This window comes from Dromiciops gliroides, chromosome 3, assembly GCF_019393635.1.
Source record: "Dromiciops gliroides isolate mDroGli1 chromosome 3, mDroGli1.pri, whole genome shotgun sequence".
NCBI classification, from domain to species: Eukaryota; Metazoa; Chordata; class Mammalia; order Microbiotheria; family Microbiotheriidae; genus Dromiciops; species Dromiciops gliroides.
The window spans coordinates 308,243,514-308,270,092 of NC_057863.1; the positions used below are offsets into that span (position 1 = coordinate 308,243,514).

General features: G+C 37.8%; 1 protein-coding gene across 1 annotated transcript in view; it reads left to right on the forward strand.

Annotated features, from left to right (window-relative positions):
* ZPLD1 (zona pellucida like domain containing 1) overlaps positions 1-23,152 on the forward strand; it is a 65,133-nt gene extending 41,981 nt beyond the window's left edge. The window contains exons 4-10 of the mRNA XM_043998869.1: positions 162-234; positions 3,464-3,561; positions 7,189-7,269; positions 10,083-10,254; positions 13,682-13,790; positions 22,485-22,514; positions 22,977-23,152. Coding sequence (XP_043854804.1) covers positions 162-234; positions 3,464-3,561; positions 7,189-7,269; positions 10,083-10,254; positions 13,682-13,790; positions 22,485-22,514; positions 22,977-23,152 — 739 coding nt within the window. The remainder of the gene's footprint in view (positions 1-161; positions 235-3,463; positions 3,562-7,188; positions 7,270-10,082; positions 10,255-13,681; positions 13,791-22,484; positions 22,515-22,976) is intronic.
* Positions 23,153-26,579: the final 3,427 nt, after the last annotated feature.

Sequence of the window (26,579 nt, forward strand, 5' to 3'; positions counted from 1 at the left end):
ATTATTTACCTTTGCAGTGATTTAAACAGTATACCCCACTCTCCTGCCAATCTGTTAGGTTTCCTCAGAGTTTTATTGCCTTAAATGTAAAATTCATGTCTAGCCCAAAGTTGAAATATAAAAACCTTCTCAATCCTTCACTTTTTCCAAATTCATTCTAGGTCCTCAGCTGCTATATCTGTACGGGAGAACAATGGTACTTTTGTCAGCACATTAAACTTGCTCCTGTATAACGTAAGTGTGATGGTTAAGACACTGTCCTTCCTAACTCCCTTAGATCCTTTTAGGGATAAGCCATCTACAAAGAGGTCAAATTTTGCTCCTGACCTATACTAGCCTTGAGATTATGAGGAGGTCATGATTTTTCAGTATTTCAGGCAATTCTCCAAGACTTTGTTAGACTAGTTGCTTCTCTCTCTCTCTCTCTCTCTGTCTCTCTCTGTCTCTCTCCATATATATTTATATATATGAGTGAGTATGTATGTATGTATATGAATATGTATATGTATATATAGATAGAGTTTCTAGTGTTTATTCCCCACACCAAAGAAATCATAGCTCTGCCTCCCCACTCCCCAGATTAAAAAAAATGCATATAGTTATATATGGAAGGAACTGTAGTTTATGTCAAATTATTCTAGCCATATAACAATGTATGTGTATACATTTACATATGTAATTGGGGAGACAAAATTACATAAATGTTAGTATATTTAAGAAGAAAATTATAAGAAAGCATATAAATCATTTCTCTGGCAAATATGCTTGGGTTGAATGTGTTAATATTTTCAATATGGGTCTTTGGCTGTGTACAGTTCTTTCATATCTGAAATGAATTGGATCGAAAACAGAGCATTGTCTAAACTTTTGTCATGTAAATATGGACAGTGGCAGCAAAATGTGAAAAATACATGGATTTCTATTTATAACAGCAGCATTAATCCTCAAAATGATATTTTCATGTTGATTAAAATTTTTTATTCATACATTTTAAATGCCTGATTTAAATATCAATTTTTCAATCTATCAAGCAACATTTTTGTAAATTATGAATCTGATTTTTACATTATTATTCATGTCATCATGGCACTAAGTTATAATTCATGCAACTGATTTAAAAGTCAGTGCTTTATACTTTGAATATAATGAGCTATAAATATTGTAGTAGGACATTTTCCAAAGGCATTTAAAAAAAATCATGTTTATAAGTTTGTAGTCAGACACCACAGAGTTCTAAAAAACAAATTAAAATGTGTTGGAATGAAGATTGCATTTCCGTCATTTTAAAAACTTTCTTCTGAGAGGAGATGCTGCCAAGTTACTTACTACTACAATAACTGAATACTCAGCAAATGTACTGTAGCACCAGTCACTGAATAAAACCAGAAATTGAACATTGTTTTAAGGACTAAATCAATAACTCTATAGCTCTCAACTGGAAAGGTTCTACCATTTGATTTATATTTGCGTGCTGTTTGGGGTAGAATTTCAGGTGGCTTAAGTATCTTTGATTAAATAATGTTGGGTATTGTGGATTTCAACAAAAGGGAGATTTTGGAAAAGCACAAAGTAACCTCTGTGTGGCATTTAATAACACTATTATGTCCAGCCTCCTAAATTTTTCTTCCAGTAAAAGAGGAGAAAATCAGATTGAAGAAGCATGGTTATGATGACGGTTTTTGTTGTTACCATTTTATGTAATTGTTAGTATTGTTCCTCAAATAAAATGATAGATTGAATAGTTCCTGAGATCTCAAGTAAGATAAAATAAACCCCCACATTTTAGTCTGAATTTCAATGCTCTATACAAAACTTAAAATCAAAGGCTATCTACAGTGGGATGGAAAATAGTAAATAAAGCAAGGCTTACCAAAATAAAACATAAACCAGTTTGAAAAATATTATGAGTTATATTAAGTATTTTAATGAATTTGATTAGGCATTAAACAATTTTTCAAACTGAAGTTTCATTTTGGCTTTGGCCCCTTTTATATGTCATCACCAAATTTGCAATTTATTTCATTTGGAAAAAATAGCTAACTAAATTTATCATACTAGAATAATGTTACAGAATCTAACTTTTACTAATTGTATTTGAGGCATTAATTAGTTGTAGGGGCACCTAGGTGGCCCAGTGGATAGAGTACTGGCCCTGGATTCAGGAGTACCTGAGTTCAAATCTGACCTCAGACACTTGACACTTAACTAGCAGTGTGACCCTGGGCAAGTCACTTAACCCCAATTGCCTCACCAAAAAAAAAAAATTAGTTGTAATAATTTTAATTGTGCAAACAGACAACAAGGAATTCTTTGATAGCTAAGTCCTAGGGAGTTGCAAAAGACACAAAGTTAAATGACTTCAAAATGGTTGCATGGCTAGTAAGGGCTAGAGTCAGGATTTGAATCTAGGTCTTCCTGACTTTAAGTCTAACATGCTATTCATGATGCCACCTTGTTCTCTATTTCAATAATGTATTGGTAAACTAAATATTAGAGAGAAATTGCAGGAGGGAGAGAGAGAGAGAGAGAGACAGAGACAGAGACAGAAACAGACAGACAACTTCGAAATCAGGAAGACCTGGATTCATCCTATTTATACTGACTATAGGATCTGTGCAAAGACACTTAAATTCAGGTAACACTCTGATTTACAGATGAGTTGCTAACCCATATCACTGGAGGGGTTGTTTACAAGGAAAAAGTCAGAGATCTAGTTTTTTTAAAAATGTGTTTCCTTTTTGTATTTTTTTTTTTAAAGCATTTGGGGCTATATCATCCTCTTTATGTATAGTCATGACAAAAGGGGCATGTTTGGTTTGCCTAGGGACCATCTTCCTTCATTTCTAGGTAGAAAGACTGGGAGATTTGGCTGAAAATTATAGTTGCATCAGATAATACTTTTGTGTCTGTGTATTTTTTCTGTCTGTGAAGTTCTTATGGGATGGATAAAGTTTTTATGTCCATGCAGTTAGCAATTCTGTTTTCCCTGTGAAAGGGCAAGTGAGAATGCCTTTAGGTATCTTTAAGACAGTCTAGGCCCACCATTTCCCCTCCTCACTATATGCATATGTTTGTGAAGTAGAGAATGAAGCTCAGGGTCAGGCATTGGCTCAGGCTCACTTTATCTATTAGTCTGATGATTATCTTGAATATTCCCAACAAATTGAATATTCTCTGAAAGTGATAACAACTTTCAAGAAGCTACAAGGGCATCTTGGTACGCAGAAAAACAATATAGCATACCAGAAAATTTAAATGTCATAGTCAAGCTTTTTGGATTTGGTACCATCATCATCCCTGGAATCCAGAAGAATGGCCAATTTAGAAGAGCTCTCTGTGTTTTTTTATTGCAATTATGAGTTCTTATTCACTTATGTCTCTTACAAATAAGTTAGCTTAGCACTACTATTCTATATTGTTTCACTTGAGTTGACTATAATATTATTATTTTTTTAACCAACAGGATTCAACCTACAGCCAACAACTGATTGTCCCTAGTGCAGGACTACCTTTGAAAACCAAAATATTTGCAGCAGTACGAGCTACCAATCTGGATGGCCGGTATTGTTACACTCTCCCTTTTGATTTGTTAAAAAAAAAAAAAGTAATTTAGTTACTCAGAATCCTCATGAATTATGAAGTTAGTTCATTCATTTTTTATTTCAATTTATAAAATACTCTTGGTGCTCTATCCCTCTGGCTGTATAAACAAATAGAAACACTAAGTTGTGCCTGAATGGGTTGCAGTGGGGGGGTGGGGGTGGAGAGAGGTCAGCCTCTGTATGCCATCTGGTGCCGCTGTTTAACAAACAAGATTTCTCCTAGGGAATTCTTGGATCAACATGATAAGACACAAGTCCAAAAAGTTCTCAGAGCAATCAAACTAAAAATTAGACCTCGTTTAAGAGCTAGAAACTGACAGGCTTAATTAAAACAGCAAGGGAAGGAACAGAACTGGCATTTATTAAGCACCTTTTATGTGCCAGGCACTATGATAAGTGCTTAACAAAGAGTATTTCATTTAATCTTCACAACAACTCTGGGAGATAGGTGCTATATTATTTCCATTTTACAGATGAAGAAACTGAGGTGAATAGAGGTCAAGGAACTTGCTCAGGGTCACACCTTTGTTAAGTGAGGCTGAATTTGATCTACTCAGATCTTCCCAGGACTTTATCCACTGTACCACATATATGCCAAAGGAAAAACAGATGATGAAGCTCTTTTCTCAGAAATGTGCTTTGATAAACAAATCCCTCAAAAAAATCCAGTGGTTAGAGTGCAAAGTTACTGTAGACTTGGAAATATCGTTGAATTACTATTAAAAGAGGTAAGATCAAGGGGTTCCAGAGGTGGTGCAGATGTGAACTCCCTTCCTTCTCCTTTTCCTCTCTCCCAGCATTTTACTTTCTAAATGAAAATGTTTACTTAGTTTAGTACTTTAGGGATTTGTGGCTTCACCTCTATAGATATTTCCTTCATTGATACACACTCTAACCTTGATATTCCATAGTGCGAATGGGCTTCATGTGTTCTTCCACTTTCCCTCCAACCTCTGTCCCAAACAAAGCAAAACAAAACTATATCCCTTCTGGACATGAACCTCTTCAAACTTAGCTAAGTTAATCCTGGAATCAATCAATCAATCAATCAATCAATCTCTCTCTCAACATGTCTGTTGATAGCTGGGTCTGTGTTCAGTTGTTTCAGTTGTGTGCAGCTCTTTGGGATTTTCTTGGCAAAGATACTGGAATTTTTGCTATTTTCTTCTCCAGTTCATTTTATAGATGAGGAAACTGAGGCAAACAGAGTTAAGTGACTTGCCCAGAGTCACACAACTAGTAAGAGTCTGAGGCTAGATTTGAACTCGGGAAGAGAGGTCTGACTTCAGTCCTGGCACTCCATGCACTGCGTCACCTAGCTGTGCCTGTACCTGAAGTCTTTCCAGCTTGGTTCAGACTTTCCATCATCAGGGCTCCACTGACATAGGCTTCAAGATTCTATGGAGGGGGGCAGCTAGATGGCGCAGTGGTTAAAGCACTGGCCCTGGATTCAGGAGTACCTGAGTTCAAATTCGGCCTCAGACACTTGACACTTACTAGCTGTGTGACCGTGGGCAAGTCATTTAACCCCCATTGCCTAAAAAAAAAAAAAAAGATTCTATGGAAACCCTACACCAAGAGGAGGGATGAAAGCAGGACTTTATTGGAGTCTAAAAATATTCTTCTTTAAAATATCATCACAGTGTTGGGGATTATAACAACAGGACCTAGCATTCTAGAGCAGCAAAGGGTTTCATAAATAGTCTAGTACAATTCTCTCTTGTAACAGGTGAGGAAATGAAGGCACCAAGGAGTGAATTGATGAGTCCAAGGTCACCCAGGGAGAAAGTGGCAGGGGAAGAGTTTGAACCCAGATCAAGCCAGGGATTCTACATCTCTGCCACACTGCTTCCAAGTGTATTATATGCAGGTGTACCTCAGAGATATTGTGGGTTCTGTTCCAGACTACCACGATAAAGCTAATGTCATAATACAGCTAGTCACATGAATTTTTTGATTTCATAGTATATATACAAGTTTTGTTCACATTATATTATACTCTATTAAGTGTGCAATAGTATTATATCTAAAAATATTCATACCTCAATTAAAAATACTTTATTGCTAAAAATGCTATTATCTGAACCTTCAATTAGTCATAATTTTTTTTGTGGGTGGGGGTCTTGCCTGGATGTTAATGGGTGCTGACTGATCAGGGTGATGGTTGCTGAAGGTTGGGGTTGTTGTGGCAATTTCTTTTCTTTTCTTTTTTTTTTTTTAGTGAGGCAATTGAGGTTAAGTGACTTGCCCAGGGTCACACAGCTAGTAAGTGTTAAGTTTCTGAGGCTGGATTTGAACTCAGGTACTGCTGACTCCAAGGCCGGTGCTCTATCCACTGTGCCACCTAGCTGCCCTATGGCAATTTCTTAAAAGAAGACAACAAAGAAATTTGCCTCATTGATTGACTTTCACTTGAATACTTAGAAGCCAATGTAGAGTTATCAATTGGCCTAATTTCAATATTGTTGTGGCTCAGGAATATGGAGGCCGGAGGAGAGGAAGAGCTGTTTAATGGAGCAGTCAAAACATTTATCAATTAACTTTGCCATCTTATATGGGTGTAGTTCCTGGCATCACAAAATAATTACAATAGTAATACCAAACATCACTGATCACAGATCACAATAACAGATACAATAATAATGAAAAAATTGAGATATTGCAAGAATTACAAGAATGAGATGCAGGGACATGATGCGAGCACATGCTATTAGAAAAATGGCACCAATAGACTTGTTTGATTTAGGGTTGCCTCGAATCTTCCATTTATAAAAAACACAATATCTGCAAATTGTGAGAAAATGAGATGTGTCTGTATAGATAACATCCAGGCCTAGACCTAAACATGACTTAAATGGGAACTCTGTGAAGAATATAAGTATGCCCCCCAAAGCAGTCAAGTAGGAGAGTACCCTTCTTTCTTTGCCCATCTGAGTTCCTTCCTTTCTCTCTCTGATGCCTGTTAACCACCACTAACTTGTGGCTTATTTGACAATACTGATGTGTTGATGCTGATATAATGGGTCAAGGTAAACAGTGGCCCATGGGCTCCTATTGATTTTACTTATGGAAGCCATCTTCTCTCTTCACCTAATCTGTCATCTCATGCACCCATGGCATTTGTCACAATGGTAGCAAATCAGAAAGAAGTATGAATATGAATGCTTTGCTACAAGGGCTTTGTGAGCTATGTGTTCAGGAAATTTTTAAGGCCTCTGGAAAGACATATTTGGAGCCATAAAACCTGAGTTTAAATTCTGACTCTATTAGAGTTATGTGACTTTGAGCAATTCAGTGAATCAGTCTCAGCCTTGGTTTCTTTATTTGTAAAGCAGAGAATAATAATAATACATATACTGCTGCCTAATTCAGAGTTGTTATGAGAGAAGTATGTTGTAAACCTTAAAATAGTATAGAAATATGAGTTGCTATTATTATCTTCATATAATAGTAAATACATGCCCTATATTAAAAATGACCCAAAAGCTTTGGACGGTTGTTATCAGTCTTTTCTTTACTTTAGAGTCTTAGCCATCTCCCAAAACAGGTGGCTCTGACTTGACCTCATCCTTGCTTTCTTCTATAGGTGGAATGTTTTGATGGACTATTGCTACACTACCCCGTCTGGGAACCCAAATGATGATATACGATATGACCTATTCTTCAGGTAGGTGTTTCCTAAGGCTTCCATCTGTATTTAAACTCTACCTGTGTTTGACTGAAGTAGCAAGTTTAGGCCAGACAGCCTTATTGCCATTTTAAAAACAGGGTTTCAAATTTGGGGTTATACTGGCCATGTGAAGTTACTATCAACACGAATGACAAAGACAAACGAGAGTTAAGAATGTGTTTGGCCCACCAAAAGTGCTGGCTCATAATTAAGAGAAGAAGGGAAAATGTTTCTATGTTAGAGAATAATGAAGAAGTAATTATCTTGCAGAGAAGAGAAGATTTCCAGCTATTTGTTTTGTTAGGCTATGTCATTATTGGTAAAGAAGGCAGCTAGGTGGCATAGTGGATAGAGCACTGGTCCTAGAGTCATGGTAAACCTGAGTTCAGATCCAGCCTTACTAGCTGTGTGACCTTGGTCAAGTCACTTAACCACTGTCTTTCATTGTATTCCCAACTATAAAATGGGATTTATAATAGCACCTACATCTCAGGTGAGAATAAAATTAGATAATATCTGTAGAGTGCTTTGCAGAACATAAAATGCCAGATAAATATTAACTATTATTTTTAAAGAAAGGAGAAAAATTAAATCAATTATTCAGATAATTTAGGGCAAAAACACCAGTCTCATTTATCAAGGCATTTTCCCATTTGGCCTATTGCCTTACTTTTCTAGGCCAATAACTTCAGTATTAGTCTCCAACAAATGGTGATGGATTCTACAATAGTCTCCATTTTTGTTTTTTTTTGGTGCATCATAGCCATATAAATTCTCAATCTTCCCATCTAATGTTCAGTGTTTGGGATCAGATAACATAGCATGACTCAATAGCATAAACAAGGATTCTGAGTGTCAATGATAATTGACCCAAACTTGGAACATGATATGTAGTTGGCTTGATGTACTACAGCTTTTGGTTAGGGAGAAGCAGCATGATGGGAAGCACAAAGCATCTGTTTCATTACTTCTAATCTGTTAGGATGGTCCCTAGCAACCAGGTCAATGAAATTTAATGAACCTGCATCTGTTCCCTTTGGACAAGAATTTCACAGGTTTGTTGTGAGTCTAGCAACAGAACCATTGTTGGGCCCAAAGGAATAGGACACCATGCCTCTCCATTTGATCTATGGGATCTCTCTGTTCTAAACCCATGTTCAGTCCTGGGGTTGTGGTGGTTGGGAAATCTAGCCTTTATTGTAAGAGGTGACACTCCTTTTCTCAAGCTATTTGGCTCATTATATTCTCCCACTCTTATACCTTATGGAGAAATTACATAAGGTTTTTAGATTTGGGCTCATGCCTAGCATCTCCCCAGGAGTATGAGAGAAAAGGCACTTAATATATAATATGAATCAGGTAATAGACAGGTTTTTATTTCAGACACAAACTCTCACTTGTATACACTGATAGAAAGGCAAAGCAGTTATTGAGTACCAACTGATGTTATGTTATTTTAAGTAGTTGAAACTTAAAACACTTTAGAACATAAAGTGGTTTGTGAGTTTGCTGAATAGACATGGTTTCGTTTTACTTTGGTTCTTTTCTATCTCCACAAAGTCTGTGTCTTTTGGCCAACCAAGTGAGGGATTAGTATCCTCCTTTTGTCAGTGGTCACCTCCTCTGATGTAGAAACTCCCCCTGTCTTAAGTCAGCTCTGACCAGGGGATTAAAGATCCTCTGGACGTCTTGACTTTACAAGGTTACTTCTAAGCATGGACACCTCCATCTCAAGGTTGATGTTTAGTTACTTATACTCAGGAAAAATAAAATATAAAATAGAAGAGGCAACTAGGACTTTTTAGCTACCATGTACTCACTGCCACATGGCAAGCAGGGTAGAGAAAATAATATACTTTTTTTTTTTCAGGGCAATGAGGGTTAAGTGATTTGCCCATGTCACACAGCTAGTAAGTGTCAAGTGTCTGAGGCTGGATTTGAACTCAGGTCCTCCTGAATCCAGGGTCTGTGCTCTATCTACTGTGCTACCTAGCTGCCCCCAAGCAATATATCTCCTGAAAATGCTTCTTGGAAATCCCAGAGTTATATTTGGAGGGTCGAAGGAAGAGAAACAGGGACAATCACTTTTTTTTTAAGGTCCACTGAGTCACTGGTTCTTCTTCCTTGATGGCCATTGTGGAGCTGACTTTGTCATTGGCAAAGCATCTGAGCCCCGGGTGACACATGGCCAGTTGGAAGGGTCCAGGGCATTTTTCATTACCACAGCACCCAAGCACTTCACTAGTACACATGTTTGACAGGATGTAGGCAGGGCAGCCCTTTAAGTGCTTTGTTCAACCTCAAGTCACACGAGGGAAGAAACAACCGTAATAAAGTCCTATGAAAATATGAGTTATGTATGATTATTGCTGTGTTGCCAAGCCTCTAGCCTAATGTCTTGTTTTATGTCTTGTTAAATATTCCTGAAATGGAAAAAAAGGTTTAGTCAGCCCTCAAAAACTGGGTCCTTTTTGCTGTGGAAATTGATCTAAAAAGTAAAGCAATTTTGTATTTCATATAAAAGGAAGTATGGTACAGTTGATATAACACTAGGCTTAGAATCAGGAGAGCTAGGTTTACATCCTCTTTCTAACAATTTACTAGCTGTGTGACCCTGGGCAAGACATTTTACTTCTATGACTGTTTCTGAATCTTTTAAAAGATAAAGAGAGAGACAATAATACTTGTACTCCCTGATTCATAGCGTGGTTGTGATGAAAACACATGACAAACACAAAAGTGTACTGAAAATGTGAGGCATTGTTATGCTCCACAGTAATGCCCCAGTTTTTGTGTCTCTTGAAATACAGCTGTGACAAAGATCCACAGACAACTGTCATTGAAAATGGCAAGAGCCAGCAAGGCCGGTTTTCCTTCGAGGTATTCCGTTTTGTGAAGCACAAAAATCAGAAGATGTCCACTGTCTTCCTTCACTGTGTGACCAAACTGTGCAGAGCAGAGGATTGCCCTTTACTCACTCCTGTAAGTTTTTGCAGTTTTCTAGCACCCAAACTACCAATTTGCAGCTGGAAGAGGAGTTCATTTCATGGACTAATTGGCCACCAAAAAATAAAATGTGTCATGCCTTAGTGTGCAAAGATCTAAAGCAGTAGCCCCTGTCTTCAGACTATAGCCTCATGCATTAGAGGTAGAAGAGGCTATTTCGGGAGATTACATGAACGGTTATTTATCCTTGAAATACAGACTCATTTCCCAGCTGTGTTGAGGACAGTGTGACTGTAGCATACAGATGTGTCAGGAAAACAGCAATGTTAATCTTCTGTTTCCACTAAGTTGCAGGTGGGGAGGTAGGCCCCAGGACAGTAGAGTTATGGTGGAAACCTTGGGGCGGGGCACTCTTCCACCCCAAATGTACACATACATTTGGTCCTTGGGTAGCTGAGGGCTTTTGGAGGGATGAAGCACATTCCCCTTCACTCCCTAAGGAGAGGGAAAAGCACATTTACTACAAGCTGGTGATGGTTCTGTCTGTGATCTTTAGCTGTTTTGCTTTCATACACCAATTGTTTCTATTTGGATTGGAAAACTGTGATGCAATGAAAAAAACAAACTCTGAATTTGCACAGGTACAGAAGAAAATGAACCCACCTAGATTTGAATCCCAACTCTATCCCCTACAAAACCTTAGGCAAAGCACTTTAATTTTCTGGTCCTCAAGTGAAGGTGGGAGATGACCTTTAAGATCCCTTCTAGCTTTTTCTAGGATCACATATCTAAATCTGGGAGGTACTGCCAAGGCAGTGCAGTGTAAGCCCTTCACTTTATAGATAAGGACACTGAAGCTCATGGAGATGTACTTACTTGTCTAAGGACAAACAGAACATACTTAGCTGTCATTCAACAAGCATTTTATAATCACTTACCATGTGCCAAGCACTATTCTAAGCACTGGGGAAATAAAGAAAAAAACAACAACCACCACAAAAAACATAAACAAAAAAAGAAATATTCCAGGCATTTTCACTGGCTGTCCCCCGTGCCTGGAATTTTCTCCCTCCTCGTCTCCATCTCCTGAATTCCATGACTTCCTTGAAGTCCCAGCTAAAATCTTATCTTCTGCAAAGATACAAAGAAAGGCAAAAAGCAGTCTCCATTCTCAGAGACCTTACAATTTAATGTGTGGGCACAACATGCAAACAGCTACGTACGAACAAAATATATATAAGATAGACTGGAGATAATCAACAGAGGGAAGGCTCTAGCATTGAGGGAGATGAGGAAAACCTTGCAGAAGAACATAGTAGACACTTTAACAAATGATCATTGGCTGAATTCCTTCAAGGATTTTACATTCTAATGAGGAACACAACATGCAAACAACAGGGAGTGCATGGAAGACAGTCTCAGAAGGAGGGGACTAGAAGGACTAAGAAGTAGGGAGAAGTCTCCTGGAAGAGGTGAGATTTGGGCTGAGTCTTGAAGAAAGCTAGTGTACTGGGGAGGCAAAGCAAGGCAGAAATACATCGCCTGCCTTTAAGAAGCTCATACTCTAGTCAGGGAGATAATATGCACAGAACTCGGTACATACAAGACATATTCGGTTTAAATGGAAAAATCATTTGTGAGGGGAGGTGCCGGGAAGTGAGGCGTGGTCATGAGGGCTACCAGTGAAAGCAGGAGAGGGGGATGAGGAAGGAGAGAATTCCTGGCATGAGGGACAACCAGTGAGAAGGCAAGGAGTTGTGAGATGTTGAAGAGGCAGCAAGAAGGCCTTCGTAGCTGGAGAGCAGAGTACATGGAGGGGAGTTAAGTGTGAAAAAGAGTAGAAAGGCCAAAAGGGCCAGGTTGTGAAGGGCTTTAAAAGTCAAACAATATTTTATATATCTGATTCTGGAAGCAATGGGGAGCCACAGGAAGTGATTGATCAGAAAAAGTCATGTGGTCAGATGTGCATTTTAGGAAAATTGCTTTGTTACCCTAGTTGAGAATGGATTGGAGTGAAGAGAGATTTAAGGCAGGGAGACCAACCAGCAGGTTATTTGTATAGTCTCGGTGTCACGTCATGTGGTCCTATACCAAGATAGCATGTCTGTTAGTGGAAAGAAGGGGATAAATGCAAGAGATGTCACGAGGGTAAAAATGACAAGACAGCAACAGATTGGGTTATATCGATTGAGTGTGATTGAGGAGCCTGGGTGCCACAAAGTTTGGGAGTTGGAGTGACTAAGAGGATGGTGATGGTCAGAGGGAAGTTCAGAAGAATGTTGAGTTTGAAGAGGAAAACAATGAGTTCTGATTTGGATACTTTGAGTTTGAGATGTCTACAGGACTTTTAATTTGAGATATCTAAGAGGCAGTTAGTTGGTGAAGTGAAACTGGAGATTAGGAAAGCTATATGTATGTATGTATATATAAATACATATAAACATATATGCACATGAATATATCCACACATACATATATTAATACATACATTCACACATACACACTTGAGATTCATCTTTATCATTGAATCCTTTGATACTGATACTGATGAGATTATCTAGTGAGATATTATAGAGAAGAGAAAAGGTCCCAGGAAAGAGCCTTGATGGACATCCATAGTTAGTTGGAGTGAGATCTGAATGAAGCAGAAGAGACTGAGAAAGAATGGCTAGACAGGTAGGAGGAGGAAAAGCAGGAGGAGAAGATGTTTGACAGTGTTAAAGATGTCAGAAAGGTAAAAAGAATGAAAATTGAGAAAAGGTCATTAAATTTGGCAATTAAAAGATTCCTTTGGTACCTTTGGAGAGAGCAGTTTCAGTTGAGTGACAAGATCAGAGGTTGTATTGTTGAGAATTTAGATGAAGGTGAGAGGAGATGAAGTAAAATGACCTATTGTAGATGACTTTCTCAGTAACTAGTGAGAAAATTCAAATCACTTGAAGGTTCTTCTGTTTTTGTGCTAAGGATAGGGGACACAGGGATGTGTTTGTGAGGGTCAAAGGCAGGATTTGAGACCAAGTACCAGGGCTCCAGAGCCAGTGATCTTTCTTCCGTAGATCAATGATCCTATGTTCTCAGTTATGTTAGAATGGATGAACTGGAACATCCACATAACCTTGCCTTGGTACTTAGTAAGATTTTAGTGGATGGATTTATTCAAGGATTGAATAAAATAATTGTAGAAAAGTTTAATAAATAGAACTTTCACTCAGGAGAGCTAGTGAGCTATGTAAATTAATGAGGCAAAGCACAATTGGAATGGTGGGAAATGAGAAATGTGACCCAAGTCAGAGGAAGAAATACTGTAGCAGGGACATGCCAAGTAATTAAATGCACACACAAATGAACAGGAATACAATCAAATGTGGGGCCGCTGGTCCAGAGGAACCTCCTTTCCAAAATGGCCATAAAGAAACAGGCTTGCTTCAGTGTGGAATTTAATTTGTTTTCATTCCCACCTCAGATTTGCAGTCACAGAGAAAGAAGAGACGTGGGGAGGAGGACAACATGGAGCCCCCAGAGCACCTCGGGAAATGCTGTCGTTTCTGCTGGCCCTATCATTACCCGGAGTGGTAGGACAGCTCCTACTTTTTTCTTGTACTCACAGGAAAATGGAAACTCTTTTTTTCTTCTTAGAAGAGCTCAGAGTAATTTCTAAAAAGAACTAATTAACTGAAAGATAAGATAAACCTCCAGGCTTCTCTAACCTTCTAATTGCACAGCGGTGCTCTGTTTGCTCGACTTTCATATAAAGGGTAATAGTCTTACCACTGGGAGAGGGAGAAGGAGGCATAGGAAGGCAGGCATCCTCTATCTATCTCCCTTTCTTCTATCCCACATGCTTATGAAGAGGAATGATCCTCTAAGTCACTGGGATAGGGTGCAGAGAGGAACTCACAGTTTTTGTGTATTAGATAAAAGTATAGGCCATGTTTTGTTGTTGTTCAGTCATGTATGACTCTTCATGACCCTATTTTGGGGCTTTCTTGAAAAAGATATTGGAGTGGTTTGCCATTTCCTTCTCCAGTTCATTTTACAGATAAGAAAACTGAGGCAAACAGGGTTAAGTGACTTTCTCTGGGTCACACAGGACAGAATTGAAATTATAATGATGAATCTTCCTGATTCCAAGCCCATCCCTCTCTCCACTGAGACTAGAGGCCTTGTGGAATAGTATAAAAATTGTGGAACTGAGAGTCAGGAGGCCTGGCTGTATGACCTTGGATGAATTATTTAAATTCTTGGTTTGCAGCTTTCTCGTGCATAAAACAAGGGTCTAGGACTAGATCATAGAATTTGGAGCAAGGAGAGAGTGAGCCTGATGACTTTGCACAGCCTTGCCTCACTTAAATCCAATTCACTTGCGAGTCAAGACAGCACCCTACTAATATCATTCGTCCTCTTTAAGAACAAAGGACAGGGGGGCAGCTAGGTGGCCCAGTGGATAAAGCACTGGTCCTGGATTCAAGAGTACCTGAGTTCAAATCTGGCCTCAGACAGAGTGGTAGTAGTTGCCCCTCTGGGAATCCAATTGGCCAGTATTACTTGAGTAATGCTATTTCCTTTCTCATCTTCCTCCTCTTCTCCCTCTGTCCATGTGGGGAGCCATACTCTTACATGTGGGTGCTCTTTCCAAAGGAATATAAATTTCAATTACTTATACTTCCCAAGATATCTTGGGCTTTGGGGGCTAGATTTTTTTCTTACTTATTTATTTATTCTTTCATTGTTTTTGTTTTGTTTTGTTTTTTTAAAACAAGGACAATTCACTCTTTTGTCTCATGGAATTTTCATTTATGATTTCTTGAAATATAGCTCTGGTAAACCGGCTTTGATAAAGTCCATTGGAATTCAAATATAGCTACTTGACTATGCCTTTAAACCCAAATCACTCTGGCTCTCACTGATTGGCTGATAATAGGTCCCAGCCCAAGCCTTACTTGCTCATTGTTTGAGTTTTGATGGCCCAGAGTAAGTTTAAATAGCAATTGTTTCTTTTTTTTTCTTTTTTCTTTTTTTTTTTAGTGAGGCAATTGGGGTTAAGTGACTTGCCCAAGGTCACACAGCTAGTTAAGTGTTAAGTGTCTGAGGCCGGATTTGAACTCAGGTACTCCTGATTCCAGGGCCGGTGCTCTATCCACTGTGCCATCTAGCTGCCCCAAATAGCAATTGTTTCTGTTCTGGCCAGAAACTCTGAGAGTCTTCCCTTTTCCCCCAGAAGTGAAGTCAGACTAGGCCATCTTTTGCCTCAATTCTTACCAAGTCTTTAATTACCAAATGGGTATTGCCTCATACATACTGATACCTGGGAAAGATCTTAGCTTAAAAAGGCCAAAGTCTCCCACTCATTGGGGCTACCTTCAGTTGTCCTGACTTATGTCTTGCTACTGGACTCAGATGACTCTGGAGAAGAGAGTGAGGCTGATGACTTTGCACATCCCTATCTCAATTAAATCCAATTCACTTGCAAGTCAAGACATCATCCTTCTGCTGTCATTGGTCTTCTCTGAGAATGAAGGACAAACAACAAGAAGAAAGATTTGGAGCAAGAAGAGACTTTGGGTATCACCAAATTCAACCCCCTAATTTCACAGATAAAGAAAATAAGGCCTAGAGAGGTCAATTGACTTGCCTAATCTTATATGATAAGTGACTTTACCCTGTCATGTGGGTAGTGAGTAGCAGAGTTAGGCATCAACTTCAGGTTTTCTTACTTGAGTCAGTAATGTAGCTCACTGACTTTCAAAGATGATTTCAAATGTCCCTCAGTGATTTGAATCTGGCTCAGGAAGTATAACTAAATTATTATATTAGTTTTTTATTCCTTATAATTTTTTTTCTATAGTCATATTAGCCTCAAGATAGGTAAACTAACATAATGCTTTAGTTGTGTCCTTATTCATGAAGAAAGCCAAATTTCCCAGAAATATCTTGCTAAGACAAAAAAAAAAAAAAAAGAAATTCTTTTGGGCTAAGTTATCCAAATAATTGCCTTAGTTCCTCATCTCACTTTTGGGCATTGGCACAGCTTTAAAATGTTGGTCATTCTCTCTTATCATGCTCTTATTTCAGTTTCTCATGACAGCTGCTTTTCAGCTGAAAATTTCCTTCAGCAGGAAGGTGGAATGTTTCATTTGTAAAGTTGGAAGGAACAAAGAAATCCTTTTAGTCGTCTATAATTTATGACGACGAGGGGAAAATGTGCTATTGTATATAGTAAAGGGCTGCTAGGTTCTTTCTCCAATAATGCAGCAATGTATTAACTATGAAATTTCAGACTTGGTGCAGACTCCCTGAGGATCTGGTGCATGCTTTTGAGTGGTTTGAAAAATACTGGCTTGTAATTTGTGAAAGGCCCAATTCTTGTTTCTGTGCCTCTTTGCAGAATTGGTGCATAGAATTACACAGGATGAAAAGTCAGCTTGCATTGACAATATTTGGAATTGCTTTTGAGTGGGAACAATAGAAAATGTTTTTAATTTCTAGGAAGCACAGTCAGGATCAGCTTGGGGGTATTGAAAGGGGAAATATATAGATGGAATTGTGTAATGTATAGATGGAACCGGTCCTTTATATGTATGTGGAAATCATCCCTCCTCCCTCCCACCCTTCTGAAATGAAATGTCTCCTTTTTGCAGGGGTCACACCAAGCTTAGGTCTAACTATATAGATCAGAGTTCTTTATTTTTTATGTCATGGAACACCTTTGCCTGTCTGGTGAAGCCTAGGGATTCTGTCTTAGAATAATATTTTTAAATGCATGAAATAAAATGCAAAGTATTGCAATTACAGTGTAATACAGTTATTAAAATATGTTTAAGAATCACAACAAATAAAAAAAAATCACAAAAAGTTCAGAGACCCAAGGTTAAGAACTCCCACTTCAGATCATTATGAATATAACCCTTCAACAGCAAGCTCCCTCCCTATATTAACTAATGGTCACTTCTGCTACCATCATTTAAGAGTTAAAAGAGAATTTACTTTTTTAGATAATTACTCAGGGATCATATATATCTCTACCTTTTGCTCATGGTCAGTGAGTCTTTTATATAATGAGATATCGAAATGAATGCAAACTCAACTCCCTAGTCAATGAAGAACCATTGCATTACTTCATTGTGAACCCTTTCACAATACAGGAAAATTACAGATACACAACACAGTTGAGGAGCCCAGATTTGCTCAGGTTGCATTAGCCTTCTTTTGGAGCCCTCTCTTGCTCTATCCCAGATTCGATTTTTCAGTTCCCAGCCTCCAGGTCCTTTATGAATAATTTCCTGCAGGCAAGGATTGGGTTCAGGCATAAGGTGCTGTTCTTAAAGTTCAATATTGTCTTATTATGTTGGCTTCATCCTTCCTGAATCCCATAGCCAGGATCTCTTGACTAAGTTTCTTTTTCTTAGGCATGTTATCTAGAGCAAGTTCTCTAAGCTGTTTTATTTTTCTTGCTCTCGAGTAGCTCATGGGTAATATTTAGAACTTGAATGGATCTCAGAGTCCACCCAGTATAATCTAATTCTGCAGATGAGAAAACCAAGGCATGAACAGAGAGAATTGAATTACCTAGGATTACATAAGTATTAAGCAGCAGACATGGGGTTCAGACTCAGGTTTCCAATTCTAAATCTAATGTTCTTTTCCACTATACTAGGGTGTCCTGTTTTGTCTGTTTCTTCTTTCCCACCTCTCTTCTGTCTTTTTTTTACAAGGCAATTGGGATTAAGTGACTTGCCAAGGGTCACACAGCTAGTAAGTGTTAAGTGTCTGAGGCCGGATTTGAACTCAGGTTTTCCTGAATCCAAGGCCAATGCTCTATCCACTGTGCCACCTAGCTGCCCCTCTTCTGTCTTTTTAAAGTCCGTTTTTTGTTCTATTAAAAGTGTTAAAAGTCTTGAAATACTTGAATCACACATATAAGGTTTTTCTTATCTGTTTTCTTTTTTTTTAAAAGACCAATAGTGCATCTTGAAATACATGTATTTGAGAAGAGGTGCTATTCATCATGATGTGTAACAATGGCAAGGAGACAAGCTCTAATCTTTCATGCACTCCTCAGAATACCTAAAATAAACTCATCTGTATATGTATACAGGGCATCTTAAGAGTCTAAGTGCTGCTTTAAGCATTAATAAAACTGAACTAAGACTTTTGAGACATACCGTCTATATCTATATTTATAATCTATATATCATCTATAACTATCTGTATCTCCTCTATATCTGCATTTATTTCTGTCTCTACATCTACACTTCTCTGTATATGTCTGTCTCTATGTCTATTATATATATATATGTCTATGTACATCTGTCTCTCTATCTTTCTATCTCTATTGCTGTCTCTATCTACACTTATCTCTCTATTCACATGTGTGTCACATATATTATATATATATATATATATATATGTTTCAGCCACATTGGATATAGCTTATATTCCAATGGGAGATAAAAATATAATAAATAAATAAGTGCCAAGTATTTTGAGTAGGGAGAAAGCACTAAAAATATGGAAATCAGGAAAGACCCTCCTTTTCTGGAGCAGCTGGATTTAACCCTGAAAGAAGCCAAGAATTCTAAGAGGTATAGGTAAGGAAAGAGTGCTTACCAGGAATGGGAAACAGCTTATGCAGACATGTGGAATGCTAAACTCAGAAAAGAGCAAATATATACCATGGACTCAAATGGTCATAGCTTTACAGCTGGAATGGGATAGGATATTGGATATGGAGTCAGCACAGCTTTGGTCAAAATCTGACTCAAATACTTGCTACCTATGTGACTCAAAAAATCATTCAACCTATCTTGGCCTTAGTTTTCTCATCTGTAAAATGAGGGAGCTGGCTTCGATTTCCTTTAAGATCCCATTCCAGGTATAAATCTGTGACCGTATATGAATATATAGTTAGATAAATTTAAAATCTTTCTTGAGAATACAAGGAGAGGGGACAGCTAGGTGGCCAGTGGATAAAGCACTGGTCCTAGATTCAGGAGGACATGAGTTCAAGTCCTGCCTCAGATACTTGGCACTTACTAGCTGTGTGACCCTGGGCAAGTCACTTAACCCTCATTGCCCTGCAAAAAAAAAAAAGAAAAAAAAAGAGAATACAAGGATAAAGAAATCTTAGGAAAAGAAAAGTACTATGGTCACATAATAAGTTGAAGAGCTGATTTTAGCTCTCTAATTGAGCAGGGGTCCCTGGTCTCATACACAAGACCAAGTCAAGATTCTTATTCTAGTGGTATTTTGGTAATTTTATGTACTTCCATCCAAATCTAACACAGCATAAGGGTAAAAGTTTGGAGGCTGTTAAAGAATTTGAAATATATGTCATTTTACCACATGGTTAGTAAAGTTTTGTTTTTAATTGCTGTCTACTTATGTCAAGAGAGGAAATGTTCATTCTGCATATGTCTTTGCATATATGTTGTACATCTTCTCAATGTACTTCAACCATTTTTATGGGAGAAACCAGAGCAAGACAGCTTATTTGTCATTACTGGCTTTGTAATGGCCTCTGGCATTGCTTCTATTACCTTCTTTCCACTGGTTCTTATTCATCTATGTTCGTTAGAAGTGCCCATCAAGCATAGTATTCCAAGCTGTTTTCATGTTAATTCCCAAACAGTTTCATCTGCTTCCCCTGGTGTATTTTTACACCACCAGGAGAAAAGAGTATTTCCATAATGCAAAGTCTGTTATACCTAAAGAAAAGTGAAGGGAATGAAAACCAGGAGGACCAGGTAATAAGGTAATAGAAAATAATTACAAACCTGCCCCAACCCCCTAGTATTTTTGCAGTGTGGGTTAAGAAACCAGCAAACTGGGTATTTTTCTTTTTCCTAATGTGTGTGTAGATTTAGCATTTTAGATCTATAGCAAATGGTTGAATCCTGACTTGCAGGGCAGGTACCCTAGAGCCAGCTAACCCATGTTCAAAGTACTCTCTATGACCACATCCACTAAAACAATAATTCACAAACTCCCACCATTGGATCTATATCTAAACCCATTGCCAGAGGATGCAATTAGTTCAAAGCAAAGGGATTTATTGAAATAATATAGTAAGAGAAGTAACAATATATGTCACTCCATAAACCTGTGGCATACTCTTCCTCCAAATACGCAGCCATCAATGGGAAGAGTGGACACAGGGGAAACATAAATTGGTCAGGTCATACAGAAAGATGTACATGGTAGGAATATATGTAATCTCTTCTGGAAGGGTATTCTTTCCTCAATCCTGCTTTGCTGCATGCTTCTTATCTGGACATGGTCTATGCTGAAAGCTTCACAGGGCACGTGGTATCCAGTGAACTTTGCCAGGCATGGCTTTGCTGGGAGACACCTGACTAAAAAGCTTCTCTTTGGCTTCTGCCAAAGCTTGGATCTTTTCCTAACAAGAAGAGTAACTCTTCTGTAGCTTTATATTTCAAAAGCCATAGGCTTTTTCAAATAACCTCTTTGAGGCACTTGGCCACCCTTGATCCTATAATCAGAGAAACCTGTTTTATTCACCCAGGAAACTTATTTGCAAAGCTCTGGTGAACCTCCTCAAAAATAGTCAGAGATTCTCAACTATGACTGCCAAACTCTTTATATTAAAAGAAAAAGATATCTATAGTTATGGAGTAGCCTCAAAGTCATATCTATCTTATCCTTACACTAAACTTCCTAGTCCAGGAGTTTGCATCTTTCTGACAGAGACCTCATCCTTACTTATGGTGAGGATTACCTATTTCTATTGATTTTAATTCCTGAAGTCTAGACTACCCCTTATCATTGCTTGTCTAAGGACTAGTCACTCAATAACTATCAAATAGCTTTGGGGTTTGAGACTCCACTGTTTTCCAGCTCTAATTCTTTTGATTGTTTCATGTAGATGAGTGTGTAGGGAAAATGCATAGAGGCAAAGGTTCTATGTCTTCTACTTTCTTAGCTGCATTCCTTGCTTTTCATCTGAAAATATGACCAGCCAAAGTTACTAGATCACCTTTAAAGGCCTAAACCCCAGAGCAAATATTTATTTTGCTAAAACTCAAATATCAGGAATTTTTTTTAAAGCTTCAGATACTTTATGAAATACTATCAGGTTCTACCATTAATTGTTTGAAGTATTCTTCCTTATTATTTAAGATTAAAATATAAACTTAGTGAGGACAGGCATGATTCCTTTTGTTTTTGAAGCTCTAATGCTTTGGCTAAAGCTCTGGCACTTTGCAAATAATGGGTGCTTAATAAAGGTTTGGTAAATATAATAAAAAACTAGATAAATAAAGCTCAGTATTCTTTTCTTCTATAACCAAAGAAATAACTTTTGCCATACTTAATTTATTTTTCTTTCCTTTCTTTTTTAAGAAAAAGAAACTGATAGACTTTGATTGAAACATATACTTTTTACTGTCATTGGGGTTTTGACAAATGAAGGGTTGAACAAAACACCAGAAATATTATACAAATTCTCATCAGGATAGAACTCCCTACTCCCTTATTCCTTCCACACAATACAAATTCAAGCCATTTCAGTTCTAGATTAACAAAGGCAAAACTGGAAATAAGAAAAAAAAAAACTGAATTGAGTAAGTAAAAGTGAAGGTCAGCATGCTTTGATTTACCAGCACAAATAAACACAAACTAACCACATTTCAGATTTCTCTTTCACTTAGCTATTAAATACAGATTTATGTTCAGCATAGGTTAATATTTTTTTTTGTAGATCAGGCAAGTATAACACACAGTAAATAATGAATATCCACAACATCTAAAAATGTTAGTTATAAACACATTAAAGATGAAAACAACTCTCACAATTAATGCTTCCTCTAACCTGCCGGTCAGAGACAATGATAAATCAGCAATTACATGAATTAACAAGTATTTAAGGATAATATTTTCATGAGTGAGGACTTGAGGGATGATGATAACAATATGGAAAAGAGATTATAGATTAACCTTCCTTGGGAAAGTGAGAAGGGAAGAAAACGGCAAAATATGGAATGTACAAGTAAATGTCCAACAATCTTCTCTCTGGAGGGGAAAAAAGTATACAGCACATGCTTTTAAGTTTAATCTGAATTATAAACATTTTCTCCCTCATATTCTTAAGTCTATACCATCAACAAAACAACAAATCAAACCCAGATTTTTAGCATTTTCTGGTTTTCGAGCTGTAAATGTTCATCCTGAAAATTTAACAATCAACTCTCAGGAGGCAGCTCCAACACACCCCTAGCCAAAATATATAATGTTTCTTCTTTCTTTTTCAGATGAAACACCCACCAATAATTCACAGCTTGGTAAGTTAATCTAAATATTGTTAATATAAAAGAGTGTCACATTGATGATAACTCCAATCCATTTTCAACTCTATTGTGTTGCCTGATTACCAAACACATTTCTGCTCTCAGAAGAGAGGAACTAGACCATAGGGAAAGAATGAGGAACATGCTGTCACAGATGGCCAAGCTGTTGATTTCTTGTATCTATTGGTACTTCTACTGGCGTCTAGGAATCATATTGGGAAGGCATGATGGCATTTGAAAAAATAGACCAAAACATTTTTAAAAGTCTATCTCCATTATACAGATGGGGAGATTGAAGTCCAGTGGTCAAAGGGCTTATAAATGCTGAAACCAGAAACTAGAACCCAGGTCTTGTGACTCTTAGGCTAGTACTTTTGCTACTACAGACATATCAGTAATTTGGAGAGGGTGATAACATGGCAGACTTTTACATTTTTCTATTTCCTTGCTTCACAGGTTCCTCCAGTGAGCCTCCTTTCCAGTTGAATGCCATCACCAGTGCACTGATATCGGGATTAGTCATTCTGGGAGTCATGAGCTTTTCCCTTCTCATGTGTTCCCTGGCCCTCTTGCATAGGAAGGGATCTGACAGCTTAGTGTTGAATGACATAAGAAATCCAGTTTTTGATTAACCATGACAGTTTCCTCACATTTGAGGAGCTGCCTTCAATAATATGTGTGATTCCATTGTGCATGGACTGAGGCAATGTTCCATCAGCATCAAATGCCAGCTCTTTCTATTTGTAGTCTTACTAGACTTTATTGTGCAGCTGGTAATGATGATGGTAGTGAAAGAATTTAGGCTATATTGCTATCGTGTTTGTGATCAGACCTCTTTGTTGCCCAGGGGTGTGCTAACTGGAAGTTTAAAAAAAATCAGGACTTAAATATGACAGAAACACTAACTTTTTTTCTACTGTGAGACCCTTCCTTTCTCTCTCTCTCTCTCTCTCTCTCTCTCTCTCTCTCTCTCTCTCTCTCTCTCTCTCTCCCCTCTCATTTTTGGTGGATTACAAGGATAATGGACTAACATCAAGTGTGGGAAGAGGTCGGGGAATCAGATGCATTCCTCCCTTCTCTCCATCTGTCATTCCCACCCCATTTCCCCTGGCAAAGCCCTGTGAGACAGTTCCAAATAGGGTCTTAAAGCTGAAGTTGCTTACAGCTTCTTCTGGCTTGGGGATTCCATTTTAATTAGATTGGCCAATCTGAAAACTTGATAGCTATTCACTTTAACCTCCTGTGCTTTGGGCTGATTTCCACAGCTGGCAACAGTTCATTTTCTAGGACCCTCCTGAGAGATGTATTGTGTAGCCTCTAGTATCCATTTTCTACAGTGAGTAGTGAAAAAGAGTGGTAGCCTCCAAATTATACTAAGTGGCCCAGGGTTGCTATTTACTTACATAAGAATGAATGGGATCAATTTTATCCTTCTAGCTCTAGAGGGAGACCCAACAGGACCAATTTTCTCAGATAAACAGCTCAACTGCTGTTGTCGCCTTGGTCTCATTCCTCCTCCTCTCCTTCCTTCTTAGTCTCCCTCTACTTGAATCAAATCAGAAAATGGAGAAGGCATTCTCCCCACCATGTAGCCCAAAGAAATACAAATGTCCTTGATGTATATAAAATGACATGTCTGCCCCTGCAAAATAGATTGAATGCTAACTTCCTAGGTCAGTTTTTTTCCCTTGGGTCTACACAGAAAACTTTCATCACCATAAGTCTGGTGCCAGTCCACAACAGTCAATAAACATTTATTACAAAGGCAAAATAAACTCTTGAAGATGCCTTGTTTACAGTAAATCTTCTTAGATCATATCCTTTGGATTCATCAGTATTTCTTTCCAACATTAGATTGCAAAAATATTTTAACTCTTTAAAATTTTCTAAAAAAGCATGACATTCTGACCAGCCATTTTTTTTTTAGCTTCCCCCCCTTTTAGGAGACATGGACACAGTAAAATATATAAACCCTATACCCTTCACTAATCACCGATAAATAAAATGATTTAGCATGGGTAATTTGTCCAGTGCCTTGTCAATCAATCAATCAATCAATCAACAAACATTTATTGCATGCACCAGGCAGGCTGCTAGGTGCTGGAGATCCAAAGGCTTTCAAGTACCGCTTTAAAAGTAATAGTTACATGGGGGGAAAAAAAAGTAATTCCTACCCACAAATCGTCATGTTGTTCAGGACCCAAATTACTATGCCAGATGCAAATTACTAGAATCCTTGTATAAAATTCTGTGCCTACACACTCAAATGGAGCATTAATGTAATTTTCCAGGTTATTTGGGTCCCAAACCTAATTTTCCTACAATTTATCTGTATGTTTCAAGAGAAAGTACTTTTCTGGGCATAATTATCTGCATAACTATTTCAAACCTCCACTTCTTTGGGAAGCCCAGGCAAGGTGAAGGAGGATTTGGCAAGCATCTGGTTAATGTCTTGAATGTAGGAAAAAATTAAGTCTTTCAAGGTCTCCAATCTCCCCTTTACCATGTGTTGTTTTAATTCAGCCAAGAGGTGATGATCCTGAACTCTATATTAGTAAATTTCCTTCCTCCTTGAGACTGGGGAACACAGAAGAGAAAGAATATCCTAAGAAGAAATAGGCCATGTTACTTATACAACCCTATGTCTAAAACAGCAGAATTACTTTTCCCAACCCCACCCCACACAATTTGCTTTTGACCACGTATTTGAATTGTCACAGACGCATTGACTGAATAGGTATCCATAAACTGGAGGACAATTATATCTATGAAGCCAAATATACCTCTTAATTTGATTTCTAAACTGTTAGAATTAATGCAGTTTTAGCAATTGTTTATTCCACATTGCTGTATTTTGGCTATATATTTTTGGAGTTATATTTTTAATGGATAAGTTTTGTTCCTACTTCATGTAATGCCACATGAATCAGCAGGATCAGAGGTGTATGGTACAATATAATACTCACCACAACCTGGGAATGCAAGGTAATTATCCCTGAATGATATTTGCTTCTAGAATGTAAACATATTATAAAGAAAAAACACATTATGCATATTTTCCTTCAGTTTCAATACCTCAAACTAGATTTTTTGTGGATTTATTTTTACACTTCAGGGGTAAGGTCTGATGACATATAAAACATGATTGTTTAATAAAACAATTATAAATAAAGCTCTTAAGAAAATGCGTGTGTATTTATGATTTTAACAAAAATTAATCATATGACATTAAGGTTATTTTTTTCTTACCAATTGAGCAGATGTTGTATTGATTAGATATATTTAGGATATTGCCCTCCCACAAAAAATTATTTATATACAATATCTATATGTACTAAATCTAAGCTTCTAACTTGGAAAAGATGCTCACTACTAAAAAAAAAGTCTAATGCCTAAAATAGCCCTGAAACAAGGCAGAGGGTTTTTTTTTTTTTTTTTTTGGTAATGCTGCTTCTATCTGTTGATCTTGAAGTGGTATGTGGCTTCTTCCCTTTTGTGTGAGAGTTCTGTCAGCCCTTTAGCTATATATACCTCTAGGTTCTAGTTTAGCTCTTTTGAGATGCAGCCCTTAGCCAGTGAAGACTTTAGACATTTTATGATCAATTTTTGAGCATTTGTTTCCCGAAAGATGATACTTAGACTCTCTCAATCCAAATACTGAATTATGATCTAAAATTCCTTTTAATTCCTATCACAACTCTACATTATAAGACTAGGTGCCTTTAATCAGGCTTAGGACTCTGCTTAGTTGTTGTTCCTTTGTTCTCGAAGTGGACCATGACATTGGGTGATGTCATGATTTGCACTGAATTGGATTTAAGTGAGGGAAGGCTGTGCAAGGTTACCAACCTCACTTTCTCCTCCAGAGCCATCTGAGTCCAGGGGCAAGATTTAGATCAGGATGACTGGACATGGCCCTGGATGTTTAAGGCAATTGGAATTAAGTGACTTGCCCAGGATCACACAGCTAGGAAGTATCTGAGGTGAAATTTGAACTCAGATCTATCTTGACTCCAGGGCCAGTGCTCTCTATCCATTGTGCCACCTAACTGTCCCACT